This window comes from Epinephelus moara, chromosome 24 (assembly GCF_006386435.1).
Source record: "Epinephelus moara isolate mb chromosome 24, YSFRI_EMoa_1.0, whole genome shotgun sequence".
NCBI classification, from domain to species: domain Eukaryota; kingdom Metazoa; phylum Chordata; class Actinopteri; order Perciformes; family Serranidae; genus Epinephelus; species Epinephelus moara.
Genome location: NC_065529.1, coordinates 40802590 through 40830023, shown reverse-complemented (window position 1 = coordinate 40830023; position 27434 = coordinate 40802590). Strand labels below are relative to the sequence as shown.

Genomic DNA, 27434 nt, shown 5'->3' with positions numbered 1-27434 from the left:
AGGTAGTAATAGTAGATAAAGAAGGCTGCTCACCAGTGACTTCCTCTGACCCTTACTCCAGTTTGTTCAGACACGTAAATAAAGTAATTTTACCTAACAGTATTAGCCCGGGGATTGATTTATTTTAATGAGAAACTATACATATACAGTTCACTATATGTGGATTATGTGTTAACTAACTATCAGAAATCCAAGAGGTACATTTTCTAATCTACAGTACAAGTACAGCTGCTCTGTGATTAATGAATACATTCTAATTTTAGGACATTTTTAGGACTGGGCATATGAACTGTAGTCTTAACACAATACTTCCGTACAATACCTAAAAAAACATTGTTATGCGATACCATTATTGATACCACAGAGAAAAACTGACACTGGGGGCATGACATCAAAAAAATGTATTAAAAGATAAAGGGAACAAGCCTTTGACATGACAATAACGAGTTTTCTTTTCTGGATTAGCAGCAGAGAACAGAATGACTGTAGTACACATTAGAAATAAGAAAGGGAGAGAAAGCCCAGGTGGCATTTGTGTATCGATACTGGGGAAAATTAGTATTGAAACCATTTCAATTACTGGTATAATTTTTAATATCAAATGAAAAATTCATATCGTGATACTCGCGATATTTCAGCTTGTTGACATATGATGTCACACTGTTACCCACGGCAACAACAAGCATGGTGGAGAACAAAATGACCATGGACTCCACTGTGGTTCCAAAAAGAGCAGCTTCAGTAGTGTGGAATAAACTGTGGCGTCCTGAATGTTTTATGAACAGCCCCGGACTTCTCAGACTCTTTTAGTGAGTTACCGCTCAGAGGGAACTCATTCAGCGGCTCCTCTGGCAGGTGGGGAAAAAAAATAACTCAATCATTTAGGATTTTACTAAAAGAAGGAAATCACCTGTTGATTTATATATATATAGATCCCAGGGGATTTTTTTTCAAACTTGTAATTAGTGGTATATTTTATTTTGTTGAACTATTAACATTGTATACAGTTGTTGTTCACAAACTAAAGAAATGAGATATCATTTCTGTTTTAACTGAATATGTGAGGGCAAACTGTTGACACATAAAATTATATTACTGATTTTGTTGCAATTCTTTTTTCTTAAATTAATAAAACTTTTTTTTTAAATTTTTTTTTTTACTTATTTGTTATACCATCAAGAATATCGTTATCGCAAAAAATACCCTGAAATATCGTGACTTTATCTTAGGGCCATATCACCAACCCCTAGTTTCAAATATTCAGAATCTACATTCATTGATAAATTAACATTTTTGACAAGCCTAGTCATTTATTAGGTGACACGTTGCACCAGGGCTGGCCAACATATGACAGTTATATTGGTGTAATGATATGAGACGAGATATTGTCTTTGATTTTGGATATCATAACATCCCTGGTGTTGTCTTCTCCTGGTTTTGAAGGCTGTGTTACTGTAAAGTGATGTAACTTTATGAACTTACCAGACTTTTTTAGCTGCTCCATGATTTGCCTTCACCCACTTAGTCATTATTTCCACATTACTGATGATTAATTATCAAAAATCTTATTGTGTAAATGTTTTGTAAAGGCACCAATAGTCAACCCTACAATACTGTGACAATATTGCATGTGAAATTAAGTGAACATTGAGTTATTTTAAAGTACATCGTCCTCATGTTTTCGCTTCCTAAACCTAACCTACATAATCTTATGTGTCATTCGTGGGGAGCTTATTTGTAAGACATAGTATCATATAAACTGTTGTATCAGGATATGTTAAAAAATTGATATCAGGCTATATGGTCAAAATTATGGGAATTTTCCCGATTGCACCCAGCCCTACTTTACACCACGGTTTACTCTGACAGGTAAATCCGACAAAGGGCGCTTTGCATTATGAAGTTGTCACTTAACATCCCATTTTCTAGCTGCAAATAACAGTTGCATGTAGTTTTCTCTCGGGATGTGAAAAAATATATAAACCCTGCCTTGCAGAGGCAGAAAGCTTTGATGTTTACCCTCTGCGTTCCCGTCCTCTCATTGAGGAAACCATTCACATCTTGTAATGCTTTAAGAGAAACTGGAGACGTGACATTAAGTCACTTGAACAGAGCAGAGAGGTTTCTGGTTTATGTGATAGCGTGTCCTGCTTTTTTATTGTGTCTTAATAGGACACATTCATAGCACATACTGTAATGGGTTATTGACATTCTAGTGAAAGCTCCTTTCACTACGGCGGAGCACCGAGGAAACATGACATGAATTTTCCACAATCAAAGTCACACTAAACTGACATAATCATATTACACAGGTAATCATATAAAGAACAATCAAGGGGCAAATTTCACTCCAGGTTCTACGAGTACTCCGTTCAACTTCAAAGTCCACGTTCTGCACACCAATTTGAGTGCTCGCTCAGAGTGTACAAACTCCAGATGCAGCCTCCGTGGTTTTCCTGCCCCTTGGCCATGGATCAAACTAGCTTTAAACACCATGCGCTCCAACCGCCACTCAGGTCGTGACCTTGACCTCTGCATCTCAGCTAAGGAAGAACCCTGCTCTCAACCCCCAAGAGCTGTTTCACATCAGCTGCACCGTCTACCGCTCCTACGACACTACCTCCCCCCTTCACTCTTCACTTCACAGCTGATATAATTTCTCAAATTAGTGCCCACTTAGTGAGGATTTTGACAGATTTTGACGGGTTGGGAGAAGAAAGTCACCCCTCTTGTTATGAACCGGTGTTCTATCAAACACTTTCTGACTAATTAAAACGGCTTTAGTTCTTAATTCCCATGTCCTAATTAATCACAGCTAGTGTGACGCTCAGCTTGACCCAAGCTCAAACCCAAATCATCACAAGAGCCAAGCAAAACAGAAAAGACTGATGTGCAGCCAAAAATAATAATAATAATAATAATAATAACGAGAGTAAACAGAATGCGGCTTAACAAAAAATACATGACAGGAACTTTTTAATCTGTATCCCTCTATCGGGGCCTTTCTTCCTAATGAGCAAAACTGACGTCTGCAAAAAACAATTTTGTTATAGTTGGAATTTAATCCTGAATAAACGTGCAGGGAAAATATTTCGAGTAAAAAAAATGTTTTTCTCTGTGACAATTAAAAGGACTCGAGAAATGCCGATGGTAAGTGGACTTTAAAAAGACTGTCAAGAGTTGTTTTTTGTGTCAAATCAGAGTGCAGCTTAATGACTGCATGAGTGTTCAGGCTACAGAGTTGTTGGTGGTGTGGTTTAAGGATAAGTCTGTCTTTTCGCCCCGCACTGGCAGACATCACCATCCCAGGTCATGAGCAGCCATTGACCTTCCCACTTGTTGAGGAGCACAGAGGGCGAAGGGGGGGCTGTGGGCCAATTAAACAAGAACGGGCAGTCCGTTTCTCCTGAGCACAGAGCGTTGGACAATTGCAGTTTGATAAAATGAATGCGGAGACAGGTGGGGGTTGCTGCTAATGAGGGATGCAGACAGGGGAAACTGCAGGGGAAAGTGTTGGCAGTGATGCGGGGGGAAGGGTTGATCCAGGCTAAAAAAGACCCCAAACAAAATGTGTTTTGATGGAGGGCCCCTTTTTGTCCTGTCATGGCCTCTTTGCCCCGCTTTCATCACAGCCAGTGGAGGGAAGCAAATGGGGCATAATAAGAGCCTAACGATCAAGCGCAGAGTGTGAAATTAGAAGAAACGTCTTCATTTTCACAGCTCTTTCCCCCAGCTCTTTACTGAGAGTGCTGTAAAAGGGTGGTCATGTGTTTTAAGTATTGAAGGTGGAGGTAACCCTGGTGGTGGATGTCAAGATGGATTAGTTGGAGCGGATGAGCGGCACTCAGATGATGATGGAAACAAAAACTCCGGAGATCCTGTTACATTTGGCAGAATGTTGTTTTTCTTGTTCCCTGAGTGTGGAAATCAACAGCCATCGGGCTGAGAGCTCTGAATACTGCCTTACTATAACATTAAATAAATAGATGTTTAAGGCCTGAATGATCAAAGGCATTTTCTTAATAACCAAAGGCGTACCAAATATTATCAAGCGCTCATTTGCATTTGTGAAATATTTGGGGTGTTTTTCAAAGTTGTGAGACATTAGACTGCAAGACTTCAAGGTAAATAACAAACAATGTTTGTTTTCATGGTACGCTGGATGTGCCTCCTTCCTCTGAGAAACTCCACACACACAGAAACATACTCTTACGATAAAAAAATCAATGGTGTGAAACACAACGCGCGACTGGCTCCAAACAAAAAGGCACTTTATGTTTTAATTAATCTCATTGGGGTCCAATAATTCTAGGCCGAATAGTGTTGGCAAATAATTTCCAGTGAACCCTGCCGGTTGTTACCTCTCCATTATTCCAAGGAGACTAATACAAACACCAAGAATGTACCTGCATGTGAAATGTGGTGCTGCAAACTATTTCAAATAAATTGTCATCAGATTCTTCATAATTCTGTGACCCTACATCAACAAAACACGTCATGATATCAAAGGTGAGATATTACCAGAGGTAGGTAAGTCAAAAATGTACAAGTCACAAGCAAGTCTCAAGTCTTAACCTTCTAGTCTTGAGCAAGTCCCAAGTTACTGGGTAGAGAATCAAGCAAGTCACATGAAAATTTAATGATCTGGTCTACGTTAGCTTACTAGCTAACGTAGACCAGCCACTAATCTAATACTGCAAGTTACCTAAAAAGGGTACCATGCCATTGTTTCGACAGCCCAAATTTTCGAAGCCTCATTATTGTGAAGAAGTCCCATTGGACTGAACGCCCATTTCTCTGACAGCTGGTCATCACAAAAACAAACGGCCATTGCTCCAGAGTCCCGTTTCTCCAACAATGCACACTCCCTGCAGTAAGTTTCAGTTTCCCAGCTGCATTTGAGCCACTGATCCCAGGTGTTTGTAACCGACCTATCCCTGCTTTTCCAGGGACTTTTGTTCCATCAAATGGGGGTGTTTAAAGCCAAAACACGATCTTTTCCGAACCGTAACCAAGTGGGCTTTGTGCCTAAACCTAACTATACATTCATCACAGCACTGTTGACAAATTTAACATATCCATGGTTTACAGAAACGTACAATGCGAGCATTTTTTCAGGTGATTGTGTTGTCTAATTGTGTGTATTTGGAGACACAGGATTTCAGAGCAATGGGCATTCGTCTTTGGGATAACAGGCTACCGGAGAACTGGGCTTTCAGTCCAGTGGGACATTTTTCAGAATAACAGGCTTTGGCCGTTGGAACAACAAGCAGTCCCTCCTCAAAAGGCCCATTCACGTTCATCTTTTTGTGTGTTTTGTAGTGATGGATATGGCTGGATGTTGTGGTGGTCTTGTCACTGATTTTAAGCTGCAGGCCTTGAATACCACTGTAATCTCCTTACTGCTGTCATCGACAATATAATCCTTGAATGCAAATTTTATTTTTGGACAAGCCCAATCCGTCCTAGCAGGTTGCCAGGTTTGCACACATTGCACTAGAAATCACCCAATTACATTTAAAAAAAATCAAAATATATCTCTCAATATCTAGAAAAATGAGAAAAGAGTCAAGTCCTTTCAAGCCATCTGTCACAAGTATGAGGCCTTATTCAGACTGCCAGCCCAAAATGGTTCTCTGGCATATCCACTTAATATCCAGATTGATTTTAGGAAGTCTGGATGGCAAAAAAACACATGAAATGTGATTTTTGAAAATCAATCCAAACCACATTAGGAGGTAGAAATGTAATTCAGATCGGATTCCTACAGGTGTATCTCAGTCTGGCAGCTCTGGCTGCTAAAACTGGATTTCAAAGTGTCTTTGAATGCAACATACAACATCAATGTCAAGTTCAGAGGGATGGAGGTGCTGAGCAGATCCACGCTGCTACTAGCAGAGTGCTAAAGAGGAGGACATGAGGAACAGCAGTCTGTGGACAAATGCCAAAATAACTTGTTTGAAGGGCGAAATGATGGACCTCTATATCTCATACTTTCGCACGTGAAAGCTGCGTCACCAGTGGTGCTACATAGTTACTGATGCGTATGTCATTACCACAGCAACCGATGCAGATAGGTTGGTGATGTCTGGACACACAAATCCAATGAGATTACTGGCAAATAACAGTGCGGACAGTTGATCGTCAAGATCTGATTCGAGAAACAAACGAGTCATGACTACCAAGTCAAAGTCAAGTTGAGTCTATTATCAATGATCATCAAGGAAGTCTCAAATAAAGTCACCTGACTGGAGTCCCACACCTCTGGCTGTCATTTACTTGGCCTATAGGCAATTATTCCCATGTATACCAAAACAGCATTTAGGATCAGAGTGCTGTGCGATGTTCTCTGAATCTGTCTGATAACAGTGCACACCTGCTGTTTAGATAAAGCATGTTAGATTTATATCAAACAGTAACGTGCAGCTGCCCTTGTTCTGTTCCCAAAACAAATTCCTGCCAATTCAACTGATTTCTAACTGTTGTCAGGCCAGCTCTTCTTTTAATAATGAAACTACTCTCCACACAGACTTTGAGTCCACTAACTGGTATGCCTGTAATTTCTATTGTGCTCGAGCAGCACCACTGAGAGACAAACGCCCTGCACAGAAAACCTATCTGAAGTGAATATATATTGTGTTGGTTAGACTACGGCAGAGCTAGTAGAGTCTACAATATGTCAGCTGCTCCTCTCTTCCTCTGGAGTTATATGAGGTGCTACAATTCAGTGACGCTCACTGAGAATGAGGCTCTGGATCGATATCTCCTCTGCCACTCCAGGAGAGCGGGAGAAAAGTTCAGCTGACCTGCAATCCATACGTCTCCATGACAGTAGGTCTCTGCTTTATCTGTAAAGCCAAGCGGAACGCACTGTCAAGCCTGAATTATAGAGTGGAGTTACCTCTACAGCTGAGACCATTCACCGAAGACCGAAGCTTTCTGCCTCATTCATCAGCAAAATACGGAATAAGTACAGTCCTCCTTGGACCTCTTTGTAGCAGCTAATTACCTAACTCCTCTATAAGCACACATTATGCAGGAGCTTCTCTGCACTTTCCTATTTTACATTTACATCTTATCCATTTAACCGACATTTTAATCTAAATTGGTTTACAGTAAGCGAGCACAGAGGGGTTCAAGAACACTTCAGTCGTGCAGTTGTATATAGACCTTAATTACAGTTATAGCTTTGAACGTACAAAATGTAATTTCCTATCGCTAGGTGTCAACAAAAGACAGAGCAATGCATTGCAGTCACTTTCTCCTGGTTAGAATTTCTTTAGTGTGCATTGTTCAGGAGGGTTTTACTGCAAGCTGAATATCCACAGAGGTGTCCTCCTGTCCAAGGCAAACAGCCCAAGTGATAAAAACTGACCCTCAATAAAGCAGTTTTATATTGCAAATCAGTGTTTTGTCAGTGCTGTTTAGCTCGCTGCAGAGGGGCTGCTAACCCAGCACCTGCTAATGTGTGCTCATCTTTTCTTCCCTGATAACTTTGGATCTAGACGTTCAGGTGGTTTTTACTGGGAGCTGACTTATCCGCAGAGGTTTTATCTTCTCCAAAATGAACAAATCTGTACTCCATTTCGACAGTCATGGGCTGGCTTGGCTTGGCTCGGCTTGGTTTGGGCTGTCAGCCCAGCACAGCAGGGATTTGCATTTCAATTACAACAGGGCTACCTTCATGAAGATGTGTCTTTAACTGATGACGGCTTGTTTTGACTGATGACATTTTAAAGCAGTGGGCTGATTCATGGCTTAAGAGCCTGTTGTCTGCAGCTCTTCTTAAACATCTCACTGTGGCTGTTTCTGCTTCTACTCTTCCTCCCTGCTGCATTATTAGACTTGCCTTTATTGTAGAGTAGCTGCTAACAAAGTTCCGCTAATTCAGTAATAACACATTTCATTTCCTATAGGTTCTTCACAATAAAAGTAACCCGTTATTTTGTTTATTATGAAGCAGCAAACGAAGGAAATGTTTTTCGAGCAGCAACTTCACACAACTTCTATTACGGCTGATAGGGAACATGAAACAGTAAAATAAAGCAGATATCTAAAGTAAAAACAGGATGCAGAAGAGAGACTAAATTCCAAACCATAGAGATTCAGTTAGAAGCTAAAAAAGTACTGAGAGACTTTAAGAAATGCCTTTCTCTCTGGTCTCCTTTAGACAGAGGTTAGGAGAGTCTCGCAACATACACGCTAGTTTGGGGGGGGGGGGACAGGGATCGTCAGGGGTTAGCTGCGGTCAGCGAGATGTCACTCCTACTCGCTTGAGGGCGGGCGGCCCGGCTTTTGAACCTACTCTAGAGAAGGTCCATTTCTGCCGTGGCTTGGTGTGGCATGGCGGTTGCAGACGAGCTGCTAGCCCAGCTCCTGATAATATTTGCTCACCTTTTTTCTCTTATATCTTACAACTCAAATCTTCAGGAGGTTTTCACAGAGAGCCGAATTATCCACAGAGGTCTCCTTCTCTTGGTTTAAATTGGTAAATCAATGAAGGAAGCAGCTTCACAGAAAAAGAATCTGTGGTTTCCAAAGCTGGTCAGCACAGCAGGGGCTGGAGCCGAACTGCAGCTAACGTTTGTTCAGCTTGTTCTTAAGCTCTTCTTAAGATCCAGATGCTTGATGACTTTCACCAGGTTAAAAGATTTAGCTAAAAACAACTAAGACCTAAAAAGTGTAGTTGGAAAAATGTGCCTTAAAACTGGATAAAAAGTCAATTTATGACAGCTTCTGGCAGACAACTACAACCCTGATATATGTACAAAGAGGATGAAACACCAGACCACCATTTCCTTGAATAAAAGTTCAGATTTCTTTGGGTTTGGTTTCTTTGGAACATTTGGGATAATGCAAGGACTCAAATCAAAAAAAGATATATAACACCGGTCTAGTCATTTTTAGACATCTGAATGTTGAAAATTTAGGCTACATGTTATATCTCTGAAGTGATAAACAACAGCCACGTTGACTCAAAAGATAAACTCAACAGCTTTCAAGCACTACTCCTGAATGAAACAACGCAAACCTCCAACAAAATCTTCATTTAAAACCTTGAGACTGGCCTCATATCGAAGAATATACTCTTCCAGGGACGGTCAGATCAGCATCAGCAGCCAAGAGTCCGCAAACAGATACGTACATGGCTTTTCATATGTCATCCGTCATATCGCTCTGTTGGGACTACTAAGCTCTTGCTGTGAATTCATACTGCGAGAAGCAACACAATCAAGTTGTCAGAATTCTCAATTTCCTGTACATCTGCGCAACCGGGAAAACTTAGCCAACGAGCAGACGGTCAACAAGTTTGTTGGCTGCACAAAGCTGACCACAGATACACTCTTCATGGACACTGGACTTCAACAACGAGTCAAGATTTGTGATAAATAGATCTGTTTGGCAAGCAGGAGTGGGAGAGTAGCTGATGGTTGTTGCAGTTCTTCAAAGCTGTTTGAATGACTATTGGTGGAATTAGGGACGAATCAACCCCAAAACAAAAGACTGCAACCATTTACTGGGGTTAACTGTAATTTAAGAGGTAATCTTAAGATTATTTATACTCTAAGATAGACAATAACAAAGCAGCATTATATACATCTTGCAGAAGAAGTTATAGCTACAGAAGACAACCACAGTAGGAATCAGCCTGTTCTATGAGCTACAACCGGTCAGTGCAGGGTGAAACATCAGTCAAGTAGCGCTGCAAACGCACTGTCAGAACACTCCAAGATTTCATTGTTTTGACATAACATGAGCGGTGTATTTATCACATCCTGTCATTACAGTGTTTGAATTAACCTGAACTAGCGTCACGATGTGGAGCCACATTACACATCAGCGCTCTATCACTGACAGAAGTAAATAAATTATTCACACAAAAGCAGGGGAGAGAGACCCAGTGGAAAACTCCCGGGGCACAGCCGCCCCATTTGCAGTTGTGGGAAATCTGTCAGAGCAAGAGTGCCTTCCCTAGAGGGACAGAGGACAAATGACACCCACTCTCTGCATTCAATTACTACGAGGAGAGGCCATGGGAGCCAAATCCTGCAGGAGACCAGGCTTCATACAGAGGAGAGACTCTCTCACACACACACACACACACACACACACAGATTTAAGTAGAACTGTCTGCTGCAGTCAGCTCCAATTACCACTGTCCACTACTAATGCACAACATGTGAAACTAGAGGAACAATTCCATCCTTTACCCCCATTCCACAAAGTTGCATATGGATTACGTTTGCATATTTCTCTGCATAATTCCTTAAATATAATTTCACAGACTTTAATTGTGAATCGTAGTCACAGTCACAAATTAGTGGTCACTTTAAATCCCAGCAAGGCCAATACACCGAAATATGTTCAACAAATTACTTGTAAGGAATAAGGAAAAAAAAAAAAGTATGCCAGCGTTGGTCTGCCACACATGCCCACAATTATATGTAAACAGCCTCAATCTTATTCCAAAGGAATTTGAATACAATACGCAGCAACTTTGATCAATCATATGGAACTGATTTATTTCAAAACATTTTGCAACTCTCTGCAAAACTCTGCTGTGCGTCGTGTCCCCGAGTGACACTGGCTATATCCTGGTACATTATGACACATCCATAATGATAACCTAACCCACGCACACAACACCTTATTATGTTTTCCGCATTTGCAGGAGACCTCGGCTTTCCCTCCGCAGTAGCTCAGTGCGTTCCCTGCGGCCATAAGTCTATTTCTAAATGGCTTCTGTTGTCGGTACTTGAGCGTAGGAGTGAGCGGGTCAGGAGGTCTGACCTGATGTTCACACATCTCTCAGCTCCACTTGAGAAGAAAACACAGACCACTTAACCCTGCTCTGTTATCCGGCTCTACATTAGCTCCATATGTGAGGGTGGGTATCGGTTTTGAAATAATTCAATACCAGTACCCTCAGAGTGACACTGGTACCAATAGAGTACTTAATTCAATACCTTTTTTCTACTTCATTCGATACCCATCGTGAATGGAAGCATTCAGTTGTGTAAAATACCAGCAGACGCCACAGGCATGAAGTATAGTCTTACTTTCCAACATTTTGGTGGCATTTCGGCAAGCTGAGCTGCCAAATCCCTCAAATACCCCGCGCTTGACTTCACCACACCACAGACTGTATGGGCTGTAGGTGCTGTGGTAGTGGGCCAATCACATATCGCATTAAATTAAACATCTCCAGTGGTTGGCTGCAAGCAAAACCATACAAATCATATTTTTTTCCTAGATTTAGGTACAAAAAACAGAATGCAGTTATTGTTTGACCTGAGAAGTTTCAATATTATTTGGTACTGGGTTATTTTGGTCAATACCTTAAAGGGACAGTTCACCCCACATAAAAAAAATACTTATTTTTCCTCTTATCTCGAAAGCAATTTATCAATATTTCAGTGTGACTTGCCGAGATTTAAAAAGCAGTATATACTAGATCCTAGATACTAGATAACTAGATACAAGATGGCACTCGGCTTGTGGTGCTCAAAAGCCAAAAAATATGTTTGAAAAGCTCAACGACAATGTCTCTTTCCAGAAATCATGACCTGGTTACTCAAGATAATCCACAGACCTCGTTGTGAGCAGTTTCATGTAGGAACAATTTTCTTTCTACTGAACTACACCCGCCGACTCAGAAGGAAACGTGCATCTACTCAGGGACAAGAGGTTCGTGCTTGTGACTCCTTTGCTGAGCTGTAATGTTAGGGGCCGCGTTTTTTGCACCCTCATACCCATTGTTTTCAATGTAGTCTTGTGGCAAGCACACACACGTTCCCGAGCACTTAGTTTTCAGGGTGCGATGACTGCACTCAAAAATAAACCAAGCCTAACTTTTGGAACGCAGTGCACTCAAAAATAAACCAAGCCTAACTTTTGGAACGCAGCAGCACACACCACAGGTCATGTGAGAAGGACCAACCAATCACAGCCGACAGATATCTTTCACCTTCTTCCATAAATATCAGTCTGTGATAAATACGGAAAAGTTGATCATGTTGAGCTTTACATCTGTCCCACACTTATAAACAGCTCCTGGAAGAAGATCAGCTCTGCACTCAGGATTTCAGGTAAACAAGCTATGGTACAGTGCTTGTTAAGGTTGCTTAGCAATCACAGACGCAACCTATCACCACGCTCTCGAAAACTGGCACAAAAAAGGCACAAAGTAGCGTCCAGCGCCCGACCTTGCATTTTCGAGGCAGTTAAAGACGCAGCATGTGTGCAGCCCTAAGATTGCTCAGTGGCGCCAAGAGCTATCAGTAGATGCACGCTTACTTCTGGGCAGTGATACAATCGGTGGATGTAGTTGGATCAAAAGACAATAGTTCCAATATCAAATCAGTTTTTTGTCCACCTGCCACTGTGGCTGGTGGATTCCAAAATCCACCAGCCACCTGATGGATTACCATTGTTTTTTAGGCTGGTGAGTGAAGCACATCCAGCAGCCACTCGCATATTTCACCAGCATTTGGCTGTTGGCTGGTGCTAGTTTCCAACCCAAGGTCTGTGGATTATCTGGAGTAACTGGGTCATGATTTCTGGAAAGAGACATTGCTGTTGAGTTTTTCAAAAGTACTTTTTTGGCTCTTTGAGCACCACAAGCTGAGTGCCAACTGGTTCCATTATACTGGAGAGAAGGCAGACATCGTCATGGCCATTATCTCAAACACTCAGTAACTCACACTAAAACAATCTCGACTGATAAACAGCACTACAGGTAAGAGGGAAAACATGCATTTCTGATTTTAACTGTCCTTTCAATGGTATCAAGTGCTGATACTGAGCCTTAACTCCAAGTCACACAGTACAATGGGTCAAGATGTCAGGTTACTTCACATAGAGTGATGTTAAAGGGGCTGCACAAGTTTCTTTCCAAAGGGCCTAGCAGTAATAGTTTTTAGTCTTCAAATACATTTTTAATGTATTCTGCAGATCAATATCTGTAAAACCAAAATGCAAATCTGTTGTGAAACAGCGCCAGATATCTATACGCATTACCATAGTTATATCCTTATAGTGCACATGGGGTTAAGTCTTTACAAAGTTGCCCAGAGACACACGTCTACATGACAGTCAAACTGCTCTGACTGCATCAGTTTCCCTGTGTGGGTGGAGTGAGGCATGTGATACATGTGTTTTATTGCCAGAATCTCAGAACACTCAGTCCGTAAACTTCCTAAACTGCCGCGGGATAAAATTCTGGTTTGGTAAATATTACGTTGGTTGTCAGTGTTTTCGGCAGGGCAATCAAGAACAATGAAGATGTCTTGCTTGTCTGGCTCGGGAACAACATAAGTCTAGCTGTCATTTTACATAATTAAAAGGAAGAACTGCCTTGCTGTACACAGAGAGAGCTATAAAACTTGATTTACGGAAGCTCCGCTGTTACACAGTTTTACACAAATCGCTTCCCAAAACCTACTGTAGGAGGTTGATTTTACAGCTGTGCACCAAGAGATTTCTTATAATAATAATTTGATAGAGGATATTCAAATGTGCTGTAAAATAAAAGAGCGGAATAACACCAACTGCCAACGCATTTCTGACTTAATATCACACTGTTACTTGATTGCATTTCCATTGTGTCTCACAGTATCACATGTCAAGTTAGGATATATTTCATGAAGCTATACAGAGTAGTGAAAGCCAACTGCTGCTGCGGCGCTCTGCTGGATGTTACTGATCCACCGGCTAAGCCCGTGAAGCCGTGCATATATGTGTGTAAGACAATAGCTTCTGTAAAGCACCTCTCGCTGTTATACTGAGAGCGAGAGCGAGCTCTGTTTCCACACCTGTTGCCCTGGGCCATAAGGGACAAGCTATCTCCATCGCTCTCACTCTTCACTTTCCATTTGACTGTGATTTTGACAAGCTCTGCCATATCATCATAAAACTTCAGTGCCCACGCTGATAAGACCAAACCTATACCTGACTAAATCCAGGGGCTTAGGGACTTGTTTGCATTTCATTGCACCCCAAGAGGGGGATATATCATAATTGCATATGGAGGTTTTCATAAAAGGAGCACGGCATTATCTAAGGTAAAAAAAATAGGAGTCCTCACAGATTAGCCTGTCAGTTGAACTCAATGTGAAGATGTTTGATTTGGAAGAGAAAACCACCACAGGATCAGGCGGTACACCACACGGAACAAAGATGATTCTTGAGGAGGTCTTAAGTTTGATGTTTAGACTTTAATTTCACTTCATTTTGGCCTGAGTGGGCATTCTCGTTTCACAAAGTAGTTTTCAGCAGTGAACTCTGCGTCCATTCAACTTTTTTTAGTCTGAAGTTTCCACTTAGTATTAAATCAGATTATAAAATATGGCTTGAGTGAATGCTTTGCTGAATCGAACATTTTGCAAAGATGAAAGGAAGATGTGATGTAAACTGTCTTTGGAGTCGGTATGTGTGCGTAAGCTCTCTCTGTGTAAATTGGATCCAGAGCTGGCGAGAGAAAAGGAAAGCAGGCGTCTTTTTCTGCTTTGGTATTGATTGTAGGAAATAGCAGGGAGGAGACAACGTGCCCTCAGGTTGGGGAGAGATGAAGTTATTCTAAATTACTGCTGAACAACTTTGAAGTCGTATCGTGGAACTGTCGAAGGGCCGGCTCTATACTCTGCGAGTTTCTGCTTCTTTTTTTTGTCAGTGCAAAAAAAAGACACAGCATGATAAAGTATAATTCGAACCATCTTTAATACAAACCACAGAAGCATAAATAATTGAATAAAATCGGCAGTGGTTTTTTGAAATGCACCAGCAAATAAGTCTACAACATTTTTTCTCTCTTTTGGACTCGTTCTAAGGAGTCTAAATCCTGTGGTGGGGGAAGAAGTGAAGGAGACTGAGACTCTGGTTTTGGCTGACTTTAAGTGGGCCTGGCTTGCATGTGGCTAGGAGGAACCAATGCCCTGGCAAAGCATGTGGAAATACTGTGCATCAAACACCAACAGGGCCCATATAACACATAGCTTCTAGCCTGGCATGTGAACACACGAGCTTAGCTACAAGTTTATGATTGTTCCTTCTTACTGTGTTTGTAGTGAAGCAGAAAGTTCAGATCAGGTTGAAACATACAAACCCAAGATCATTCATGAAAGAATGACCCAAAAGAAAATGGGTTTAGTGTAGGGGTAAAAATGTATGAGTCCAGAAATATGTATCCAAAAAGGAAAAGAAGCAGTATCTTCAAATTCTTCACCCAACAAAAACCTTTCCTCTCCAAACATCTACTTATGTGGAGTTCACAGGCCCAAAATAAACACGTCTAACTTTGCAGTTGGAGTTCTTTCTTGGGGAAACGATTTAGCTCCTTCTGGGGACCAGGCCAGCTCATTAATTGATCTCTGACCTTAAAGTGAGAAACCAAAACACTGGCTACCAACAGAAATAAAGCTATCACGGGGGACTGAGCAAATTTACACATTAGCTGCACTTTTACATCGAACAAAAGAGAGCACCACCACACACACCTCGTCTTTGTCAATGAAAATGTCCTAAAATTACTTGCAATTATATGATCATTACCTAAATAATAATTGAATTAAAACATCACCATCAGAAGCAGATAAGTTTGAAAGCAAAGCACGTCACTTACGCTATTGTCACTCGTGCCTGACACGGGGTAGACCGTCCAGCCGAGCTCCGCTGTGGCTGTAGTGGAGTCCATAAGTGTCTCTGTGGGAAGAAGTAAGGAGAGACGGTGGTCAGCTAATCTCCTGACAACATGAAATAGTTCCTGCGGTTCAATGGAAACCACTTGAGTAAAACAAATATTTTGAGAGGCAGGATATAGGTTTGCTCTGTAAGACGTCAGAAAATAATGAAATGTGCGCCGACAACTCCCAGAGCTGAAGGTGATATCTTCATATTTTGTCTTACAAACAGCAGAGAACTCAATATTGAAAGGACATTAAACAGAAATGAACCAAAAAAATCAATTGAAGTTTTTCTTCTTGACAAACATTTTAAAGAGCAGAATATAAGCAGGAGGGCGACGTATTTCTGAATATTAGAAATGGGCTATACGCAGGTTTCGAAAGGTCTTACTTTTCTTTATTAGGCTAATTAAAGAAAGGCATTAGAGTGAAATGGTCAGTCAATTCCAAAATTAGTCAATCAGCAAAAAATCAAACACAATCTTGATGACTGATTCATCTTGGAAACTTTTTATCAGGTGAAAATTCTGGTTCAAGAGAATAATAATTTGTTGCTTAAAAATATATAATATTGCACACTTTAAAAAATAAAAATAAAAACTTGCATTTTATTGCGGTGTGAATGTTTGACAATCTCATAGGTTTTTAAAAACAGATGAACTAAGAACTAAGAATCAGTTCCTGTTAAAAACTGGTCCCAAATTGCTGATCAATTCCTTTCTCATTTGTCTACCCTGCTGGAAACTTGCTACAAGAAGGAGTCATGGCAAAGTGGGAAAAACCGTTAAAAGAATAGCTTCATTTCACGAAGAAAGATGACAACAGTGCTGCTTGTAATATCTGCAAAATGATCATTTAAAGTAGTAATATGCTGAAATATCTTGGTACGTAACATGGGCTTGAATTCCAGGGTTGCCATGTATGTGACACTCTACGCACCGCTTCCCAACAAAGCAGCACGTCTGTTACTGAGGGTAAATATTCTTTCATAATGACCTTTGGTTAGGCAGGTTTTTTATTTGATCAAGGAAACCTTAGTGAAAGCAAACACTAAACAAATATTCTCGCAGACTGTTGCTACACTGTGTTCAGACTCACAGATAATGAAACGGTTGCAATGACAACGAAAGCTTGTGTAGGCCTAATTTTGTCCACGCAGAAAATTGATCAAGAATCAATAAGGGAATCAATAAAGAGTCCGATCAATAGGCAGAATCGATCATGGCACTGGTACCAATAAAATCTTATCAGTTCCCATTCCTATTTTTGAACATGTGCACTACTTCGAGACGAATATTGTTTTCATTAATGTAAACAAGTAATTCTCTTGTTCTCTGTTACTAGCTAAGAAAAGAAAAGTCACTGTCATGTTATAGCTTTGTTTTGTTTATATTTTAATAAAAATCTAAAATTCAATGCCCTCAAAATTGTTGCAATTTTTCCCCATGGTATCGAAATTTAAAAAAAAAAAAAATTAAAAATGTTCAAGGTATCATATCAAAGTTAGAAATTCCAGTATTGTGACAACATTATGACAGAGTAATCAAAAATAATATTAAAAAACGTTATTTATATAGCACCTTTCATACAAGAAATGCAGCACAAAGTTCTTTTAAAATAAGGATAGTGCAAGTGCTTCACATGAAAATAGAGAGAGCGAACATAAAACAGCATAAAATCATAGAGTTGTTAAACTATAAATCATAAAACCAAGCAAGATTTTAAAAGAGCTGCAGCAGCATGAAGCGTAAATAGTAAAGCATGAAGCGTAAATCAATGACAGAGTAGGAAATTAGCACCAGCCACCGGCCAATTCTGGTAAAATATGCAAATGGTTGCAAGATTTGTTTCTTGCACCAGCCTCAAAAACAATAGTAATCTATTGTAATGGAGTGACTGGTAGATTTTGGAATCCACCAGCCAGCAGATGAACAAAAAAAGTTAGTTACCAGGCAAAATCAATGATTAAAAAAGGAGACATTATGATAGTATTAGTAGTAGTAAAGACCCACATTAATACAATCCATGTGTTCAGGTAGAAACTGCAAGTAGTTTCATAAGCTTTCATAAACTGTGCCATCATCCGTATGACTTGTCGGGAAAACAGGCTGAAAAAGCAAATCTCCACGGTACAGAGGAGGGGCCGCCCTCTACGCCACGGATTAGCTGGTGGAAAGAAACACCTCTGGTAATTGGGGTCAAAGAGAATGTGCCTCCTGTCTGTCATGGGGTCCTCTGTGGCACACATTCCACCAGTCTGACCCAAATGTCTGTCATACGCTTACTGAACCATTCATGCTGTCACCTCCTTCTTACCCTCTGTACCTATGCCCTCGTGCCCTCTTTTCCAATCAAGACTTCATCTCGGCTCTGCTTCTCCCCGTGTGTGTGTGTGTGTGTGTGACAGAGGGCAGGTCTAATGAATTTCTCCTGCTGATTAGGCCTGTGTCAGTCTTGTGCTCCAGTGTTGAGCGGCAGCAGATGGAGAGAGCATTCGTCAGGTTCGAGGCGTCAGCTGCAACTCCAAAATGCCACGGAGGGATTTAGAAACCCCCTCGACAAACACAGCTACTAAGCTTTGCGTAAGTCACAGCCAGCGACTGTAAGACAGGTCTGGGGAACAATTGCACGTCACTAATATTGTGATATTTCTGACTGAACTGGTGTTAATAGTGCGAGTTCACTGAAAGTAGATCCGAGTGATGAAATAAAACAGAGCCGCTGAAATCAGAAAACATGTAGAAGTTCTTTGAGAAATGTACTACAGGCAATCAAAGATAAAGGATCTGAAGTTACGTCTCACAGGATTCTGTTTAATGCAGCTCTCTACCAGCTTGCAGGATATTTTAGAGGCTTCCAGTAGTTTCATAACCCTGGATTTCCTCTGATTTATATTCCAGCGAAAGCCACAGCATTTAATTAACAGGCTCCACACGCATCGGTTTATTTCAGGGCCTTCTGCTGACTTTCCGAGTCTCACCACTCCTCACAAAGCATAATACTAGATTCCACATCCTTTTCACTTATCACAAAGCCCAAATCGTATAATTAGGCAGATGAGGCTGCAATTGAGCAGCTATTGATAACCTTGTGTGTGACTCAGAGCCGAGCAGCCTACATGGGTGTTAGGCAGTGAAATGGTAATTATCCCCCATAATGATAACGATAATTAGTGGAGGAGTAAAGTGAGAATAATGAACCCCCTCTGCGGTGGTTTAAGGAGTGTTGTGGGGGAACAGGGAGTGAATTTCTCTTGGAACGGTAACACAGACTGGGTGACAGCCCACCCTCTCACACATCCTTCTCTTTCTCTTCATCTGTATGGAGCCTCATATTCTCTCTGTTTCTACATGCTTTCTCTTCCTACCCACTGCACCCTCTCTGCCTGTGCTCCATTCTCTCAAAAACTCTCTTCAGTTTCGGTCAATATTATCGGTCAATAATGGGACATTTCTATAATCACGCATTATTCTGATAATTAACATCATAGCTAATAAATAGGGCCGATAGTACAAAGACAGACTGCTTTCATTGACTAAACAAGGGCAGCATCTACACACACAGCAGGTGGCGATACATGTTGAAGAACAACAACAGCAGTATGCTGTCTAGAGGGCAAAACATGTTGCGGTGTGGACGTCTTTCACAGTACCAGAGGAAGACAACAGGATTGCACCAGGGGTCTGATCTCTGACCGCAGAACAGGTTAGACATTGCACTGAAGGATCGTCTCTGGAGTGTTAGCACGAGCTAATTAGCTAATCCATATCAGTGCATCTCTGCTAGAGCTGGGACCAATCCAATCAATATGGATACTGGGTTTTGATAGTGAAGTCACTCATCTGGTGTCAGACTGACATCTCAGAGCCACGTACCAGTCCAGATTCCATATGCTTGATTTATGCTTGACGCATCCACGAGTGTCTACACGACTAAATGATGTCGTACCATCAGGTGAGTGGGTTTTTGCCTGTCCATGCACATTTGACATTTCCTAATTACATGGACAAGGATCAACGCAGTAGATTCTTCAATGAAACCATGCTGTAAACTTGAGTTTCTACTACACTGCCCCCTACAGTTTGGGAGAATATTGGTTTAAAGTGAGGAGAAACCCACTCAAATTACAAAAGATCCATATTTTTCTTTGTCATGATTCTGCGGCAGCTCATGCCAGTGCAACTGTCCGTGTAGGAAGCATAATGTCGAGAGGCTATGGTCTGATGTTGACCTCAACACATAGAGCTCTTAGCATTTAAGGAAGAAGAAGAAGATGTACTTTCTCAATCCCTGTGGGGACTTAAACCGGCGACCGTCCAGTTCCCAAGCCAGGTCCCTATGGACTGAGCCACTGCCACCCTCACAGAGTGCTTGTCTATTCCCTCGAGGAGCTTGAAGTCCCAGTGGATCCCAGCAGTAAGCAGGCGAACTGTCGCTCACCATCTGAGAAGACCTTTGTGACACCTCACTATAAAAAAAAAATGGCTTGCCTTTTCCTTTGCAGTGGCAGTTTAATGTGGAGAATGCCCCTCCGACAGCTGCAAAGACACCAGTCAGCTATGCCAGCATGGATGTCGAGTGGTTGTCCGAAAGAGCCACTTGCAGTGCTTTCAAAAAAAGATTGATTCAAACACTCTGCGTGGTAACCATAGCAACTGCTTGTCACATGTTGTTTTTACTTATTTGATGGGTTTTTTTGATAGTATAGATATTAATCTCTCTACACAGTCCTTGTACTTTTATTTCAAATATTCAAAAAACTCATGAAGGTAGTCAATTTTAACATTGTACTTTTTGAAATTCTCTTTGAGCTCATGTACGGAAATCTTCTTACTGGTTGATAAAGCATTGCTGTGCACTTCTGTTCAAGTTTTCAAAACATTACAAGAGGTGTCATAGCTATTTGACCTACGACACCTGTTTGCATGTGAAGCCTACTTAAGGTATTGGTATCAATGTCTGCAGATATCTTAATTCAGGCATCAGAGTCAGATTGGAACTGACAAAAAAGAGCAGTTCAGGGCTATAGCTTTATCTCGTCTCACCTCCTCCTCCTCCTCCCTCTCATGCTCCACTGTCTCTATCTTGCTATCACTGGCCCACACGCTGGACAAGTAGTACCTCACCCTCAAAGACTGATCACTTCTTTTCCTCCTGCTGTCTACACTTCAGTCCTGGTAGCCACACCGATTCATTACCTCCCGTGGAGCGGAGCGGCACATAGCTCACCACTGTCAGCCACCGCCTCGTTCACAGTCTGAATCCCCAGCCGTGGCGGAGCATGGCTGCTCAGCAAGACGCGTTGGCTATTAATCAGCAGGGGGACAGGGCGCAGAGGCTGTCGTCTGAATCCAACCACAGAAATCACATATTTTTGTTTTTTGTTCTTGTGGCCACCTGTTTCCATTGTGAGCATTTTTAATTTCGCCACACATGGGACTGGCCGTGATGTGATCTGAGACAGAAGTTTGAGTGTACAGACACACTGGCAACATCCATTGTGTTTGTGGGTTGGTTACAATCAACACCACATACTTCACAGCGAACGGCAGACAATACATCGTTGTAACCAGCCTGTACTGTCTATTGTTTCCACCTTAGGGAAGACCCTGTGAGGTTAAACCCAGGTGTCTTTTTAAACCATTGCACCAAACTAAGTAAAGGAAACTTTTCTCTTTGCTTTGCCAAAGAGAGCACAAAGAACTTGGAGTTGTTGCATGTGAATTCTTCTGGGGTTTGGAGGACTCACAAAAGGACTATTTTCAGTGTTTAATTAAAAAAAAAAAGATTTTAATATTGCAAGAAACAGTTTATTTGCGACATAAAAAATGATAAAAACCACATCCTTTTTAATCAGATTTGCATAATAAGCAACGTATTTGCATTTTCTCGCTATTTTTCTGTTTAATTTTAAGTATTTTATGAGCTGAGGGAAACAAAAGACAACCTTGTTACTGCAGCTATAGGGATTAGTTTCCTCCTTAGAAAGACGATTTTTTTGTAACCAATCTCCTCATTTAAATAAAATCTAATATTTTGTAGTGTATCCCAAAATAATGGCCCTTTATTAAAAACAGATTCTGTGTAAGTGTAATGTCTGATGCTGCGCGACTGTTTTAGTGTAATAGATTTGCACAACACCAGAGTGTGACGTTCAGGAGGACACATCCAGTGCTCTAAGAACTGATGACAAATTGCACCCTCTCAATTTCCCACTTAAGGCGGTTAAGTGTCTTTGCATTATTTGTGTGGCGATGGAGAGGGATGTGCAAAAGTGTTTTAACTGTTAGAGCTCATGGGAAAATGGCCTCCTCGCCGGCGGTCAAAGGCAGCGGCAGCAATACTTCACTGTCTGTCTGCGCCGACAAAGACATGTTTTTAAGTATGAAACTTTAATGTGCAAACCTTGACATACTTTCTACAATTACAGAGTATTAACAATATTACAGTAAATAATTGAAGCTTTGGTGTCCTTTTTTGTTGTCTTTCTTTTTTTAAACTTGATACCCTCGACTGTGGAGGGGGCTATGAATATGCAATGAGACCTAGGAGTCTAAGAAAAGCCTACTAGGCAGAGAGTGCTTCCTCCAACACTTCCTGAGACTAAGGAGAGAGTTTAGTGCTGATCTGAGAGAGGGCTCTCCAGTGAGAGGCTGTCTGAAGTGACAGGCGGGGGGAGAAGAGGAGGAGGAGGAGGAGGTGGAGGAGGGGGACGGTGGTACTACAACAACACTCTTCTTCTCTAAGAGGGGTCAGTGCTGCATCTCGGCTTTCTAAAGAAAGCAACAGCATTTTCAATGAGGGATACAGAGAAGAGCTGTTCACAGAAAAGACATTTCAGTTCAAACAAGCGCAGCCAGTAAGAAAATAAACATTTTACGCAGACGGATACAAAAGCTGAGAGGGCTGAAAGTTATCTGCCAGCCATTGTGTTGCTGAATTAATAAAAGAAAGCGACGCAGGATATTGAGAGTGAATCTCTACTTAACATGCTGCGTGCGCCGCATTTTCAGATCATTCGCTGTGTTTAAAATGTAGTCATCCATTCACTCCGTCTGCACAAGGCACTGTTTGCTTGTGGTTTTATTATTTATCTTTCCTGCCAGCCTGTTTCTCTACAGTTGCAAGATGTTTACGGTGGTGACTGAGCGTTCGTGCTTCGTCCAGAGTGCATGGAAATCTGGCTTTGACCAGCAGTTGTCTAATCAGTGAGAGCAAATAGATTTAAGGTTACCATATATAACCTTCAGTCAGAGTGATGGATGGGAACTCTCTCTACTGCCATGAATCTATCAACAAAACTATACCTTCTATTTCCCGAGGCAGTGAATGCAACAAGTGCAGCCTTCCAAACAGACACTTTCTACCACAAGTTCAAACCTGCTGGTACCTGCTTGTAAGTAATCATATTGTTAAATGACTGACTTTTTCCTCCTTAGCTCTATTTTTTCCTCAGCATGAAGAATCCGATTCTACAAATTGCTTTGCACCTTATTGCATCACTATTGAGGACAAACCCTGCATATAAATTGCTTTGACATGGCAGTTCAAACCAGAATCAAAGAAACGATACCAATTTTCCAACAAACTAGCCTATATTTAGGGCCTAGAGTTTAATGAGGGTGTTTTGAAGAAGCAATTGACCTCCAGAACAGCGTGAAGCAGCTCGGAGGCATGACTTCTTTTTTATCTCTCTCGCCAGCGGCCAACTGTAGCCTCTGCTCTCTATGGAACAAATCCCTGAACATTCAATTTAACATCGACATAAACCACATATGGTGCTTTTCCGTGGCTGTGATAATGTCAGCGAACGGGGCTAAAAAGCAGCTAAACATATTTCACATAAAAGCCATGCTGAGTAAAGTTCAGTTTAACCACTGCTGAAGGGTACCACTGCATTTACTTGCATTTCACTAAACACCTGAAACTATAGTATTTGGAGGCAAATGTGGGAAGATTGTGGTCTGCAGTGCAGTTACAGAGTAACATGAGCAAGCTGTTCATTGTGCTAAAAACAGAACCCTATATAGTGGACCCCGGCACGGAAATCTGCCCAGATTAAGGGGCAAGGCAATGATATACCCCGGAGGGAGTCGGTGCAAGTGGAGAGACGTGATTCATAGCTTTAATGATGGACAGGGCTACTGTATGGCCTGTTGGAAAGAATAACAGTCTGTTTCATTTAGAGGGAAGAAGTGGATGGAGCCCCAGGTCCAGAGAAACTCAGCTCAACTTATCTGTCAGCACAAGCTGGGCCCATTAAGGTACAGTAGAGCTCCCACCACTGTCACATAACAGCGTATCCCTGTGTGTTAAATGAATTCTTAATCCCACTTTCACAATGAAACAGGGGCTTTGTAGACCATGTGGCACTGGTCCGAACCCAAGACGCATGGCTTTTTTTCAGGAGTCAAAAGCAGGCTGGCATGCAGCCCTGGGTATCCAGGGCGCTACCCAGCGTGTCATTGGTGAGACATCAATCTGTCAGGGAGATTTATGTGGTGTGGTGGTAATTGTTGGGTCTCGAAAAGGCAGGTTTGGAGTTGGGATGGTGATGTAGGTGTTTCAGGGAGTGATGAGGTAGGGCTTAAAGTTCAACCCCACCTCGCCAGGGTTGCGGAGTGGTGTTTTCCAAGGCAAGAAAAGATGAGGGAGGAAGCCGGGTAGTTGATTTTGGCAGAGGATGGCGCAGGGTGAAATATGGTACCACACACACAAACACTAACGCACAGAAAGTAGAGCACTCTCAAAGCACTAACTGTTGACAGAATGATACAGCATGGCGTTCCCCGGGGGCCCGGAGCAGGATGTACGACAGTAATCCCTACACAGCCGGGCTGTGTTATCAGTCAGTGTAACTTAACTTGTCAGCAAGGCCAAGGGGGCAACAGCCAAAAACAAATGTAAGAAAGCAAAAACTACAACTTGACGTATGACTGAGACCCTGACAGGTTGTCCAATTGGACTGGTAATACCTTTATGGGATTTCTTTCATTTCTCTGATGATGAAACACAGCGTAATCTCATTTTTGCCATTAAAAGATACTGCATCGGGTGATATCATATATTCTCTTTGTTCTGAACTATTCAATTGCAGAGCCATTAAAAGTGAAAAGATTACTATTAACATGAACATTTTGTACCTCCGACACAAGGTAAGCAGGTAATAGAACATAAAAAAGAATTACCATCTAAATTTTATGCCCTTAATTTTTGCATTGACCCAAACACAATGTTTTTTCTAGACACAATCACGGCCACTTTATTAGGTACACCTATTCAACTGTGCGTTAATGCAAATAGCTAATCACATGGCAGCAACTCAATACATTTAGGCATGTAGTTCAAGTTCAAACCGAGCATCAGAATAGGGAAGAAAGATGATTTAAGTGACTTTGAATGTGGCATGGTTGTTGGTGCCAGACGGGCTGGTCTGAGTATTTCAGAAATTGCTGATCTACTGGGATTTTCACACACAACCATCTCTAGGGTTTACAGAGGACAGATCTGCAGCAACTGTGTGATGCTATCATGTCAAACTAAAATCTCTGAGGAATGTTTCTAGCACCTTGTTGAATCTATGCCACGAAGAATTAAGGCAGATCTGAAGGCAAAGGGGGTCCAACCTGGTACCAACAAGGTGTACCTAATAAAGTGGGTGAGTGTAATATGTTTGAAAAAGTGAAGCTTGTATTACAGTATATTCAATGACTATATATTTATGTACTCACAACAGCAGATATTCCTTTTCAAAGTAGATACCAGCTACTACAGATGCAGCCAACTAGAATCCCCCCTACCAACCGAAGGCGTTTCGGCTGCCAGCTGGTTGCCAGTCAAATGACAGCCACTGGGACCACTGTACAGAGAGTGTTGCATTGTGAGGGTCCAAGGACACATGTCGTATGCTGTAAAGTTCTCTGAAGCAAACTGTGATTTGTGACTTTGGGCTTTATAAATAAAATTGAATTGAATTGGGTTGGTCCATCTACGTCCCAACCTTCACCTATACTCATGAGCTCTGGGTAGTGACCGAAAGAATGAGATAGCGGATATAAGCCGAAATGAGTTTTCTCTGTGGGGTGGTTGGGCTCAGCCTTAGGGATAGGGTAAGGAGCTTGGACATCCAGAGGGAGCTCGGAGTAGAGCTGCTGCTCCTTCGCGTGGAAAGGGGTCAGTTGAGGTGGTTCGGGCATCTGATCAGGATGCCTCCTGGGCACCTGGAGGTGTTTTGGGCACGTCTCCGGGGCAGACCCAGAACAAACTGGAGGGATTACATATCTCATCTGGCCTGGGAATGCCTTGGGGTCAGGAGGAGCAAGAAAGCGTTGATGGGGATGTCTGCGGTGCTTTGATTGGCCTGCTGCCCCCGCGACCCGGCTCCGGATAAGCGGATGAAAATGGATGGATGAATTGGGTCGGTTGTATCCTTAATGTTAGTAGGCTAGCTAGTTTCTTTAAGTCTGTTTATAACGTAGAATCATGGGGAAACTTTACCAACAGAACTAGTGTGGGAGTGCTTTGTATTTTTAAAAAGTCATTTTCCAAAAACAGGTGTTGAAAATCTAGTGGGTCATAATGTAATATAATATAACATAATTTATTGCAATTACAATTTCTCCAACAATCTAGCAGGGACTATTCTTACTCAACAATCCACCATTAAATGGAGGGCTGCAAATCATTTCTCAGTAACTGTCACTGTCTTGTCTCACCTATGATTGCAACACCCCATTGTCACGCCAATCATCTGAAAGTATCGCTTTTCTTTCCATACATCGAGATGTGTTTTTGCTATTAGCAGCACCTGTAGGTGTATCATTAGTGTAGTTTCACCATTAAAACGTAGTTAGTTTTGAGTGACACCATATTTCATGGCAGAGAGACATCAATGTAAGCAATAAATTGCCAGTGGGAACAGTCACCTGGCCAATCGCAAGCTGTGTGAAAGAAACCTGGCTAATAACACAGGCTAGAGGATTTACAAGTACACTTTCCATATTTCCCAAATCCCTGACAACCCACCGAGACCTGTTTAACAGATCAGTACATTTTAAATTCTGCAGTGGAAAATTCTGTAAAAGTGGGTCCCACATTTTTATAAGCAGCAGCTGAAGAGAACATGCGTGTGATTCAAAAAAGAGGCCTGGTGACATTCATCCATCCATCCAATCATTTTAAGTGCCATGTGAGCGCTGTGATGTTCATCTATGAGTGCGGTGGAAATACCTGCAGCAAAGTTAGACAGGGGTGTACAAATCACTTTTCATCAAACTGACAGCTTTTCAGATACCACTACTAATTGACTTGATGGAAGTAATCATTGCAGGCCTCCCACGCCTTGCCTACAAGCCATTAGTTAAAAGTGGATGATTAAAAAATGTACACAGCTCATGCAAGAACACGTAGGTATCCTTTATTTCACGGATGTGTGGTCCCCGACTTCACATGAGGAATTTCTTTCTCTCTCTTTACTTGTCTGTCTCGTTTAAGTCTCTTTCTCGCGCTCTTCCTAGTCCTTGATTAGCAGGTAATAGCAGAGCTGCAGGCCCTGTAGGAGCAGTACGACCATGATACACTTGTATTAGCCCAAAAGACAAGATGTTCCCCCCAGCTTTAAATATACTCAACTGGAACTGAGGGAGCAAAGGGACCCATTTCCCCTAATTTGTCCTACATGAGATGATGTCTGTAGTAGTCGAGGGAGCAGCTATCTCCATGCCAACAGTTTTGATTGGCAGCTCTGGCAAATTG

General features: G+C 41.7%; 1 protein-coding gene across 5 annotated transcripts in view; it reads right to left on the bottom strand.

Annotated features, from left to right (window-relative positions):
• ephb2b (eph receptor B2b) overlaps nt 1–27434 on the bottom strand; it is a 184360-nt gene that overhangs the window by 105393 nt on the left and 51533 nt on the right. For all 5 annotated transcript variants that reach the window (XM_050038814.1, XM_050038816.1, XM_050038815.1 and 2 more), the window contains exon 2: nt 15620–15699. In XM_050038814.1, the coding sequence (XP_049894771.1) occupies nt 15620–15699 (80 nt within the window). The remainder of the gene's footprint in view (nt 1–15619; nt 15700–27434) is intronic.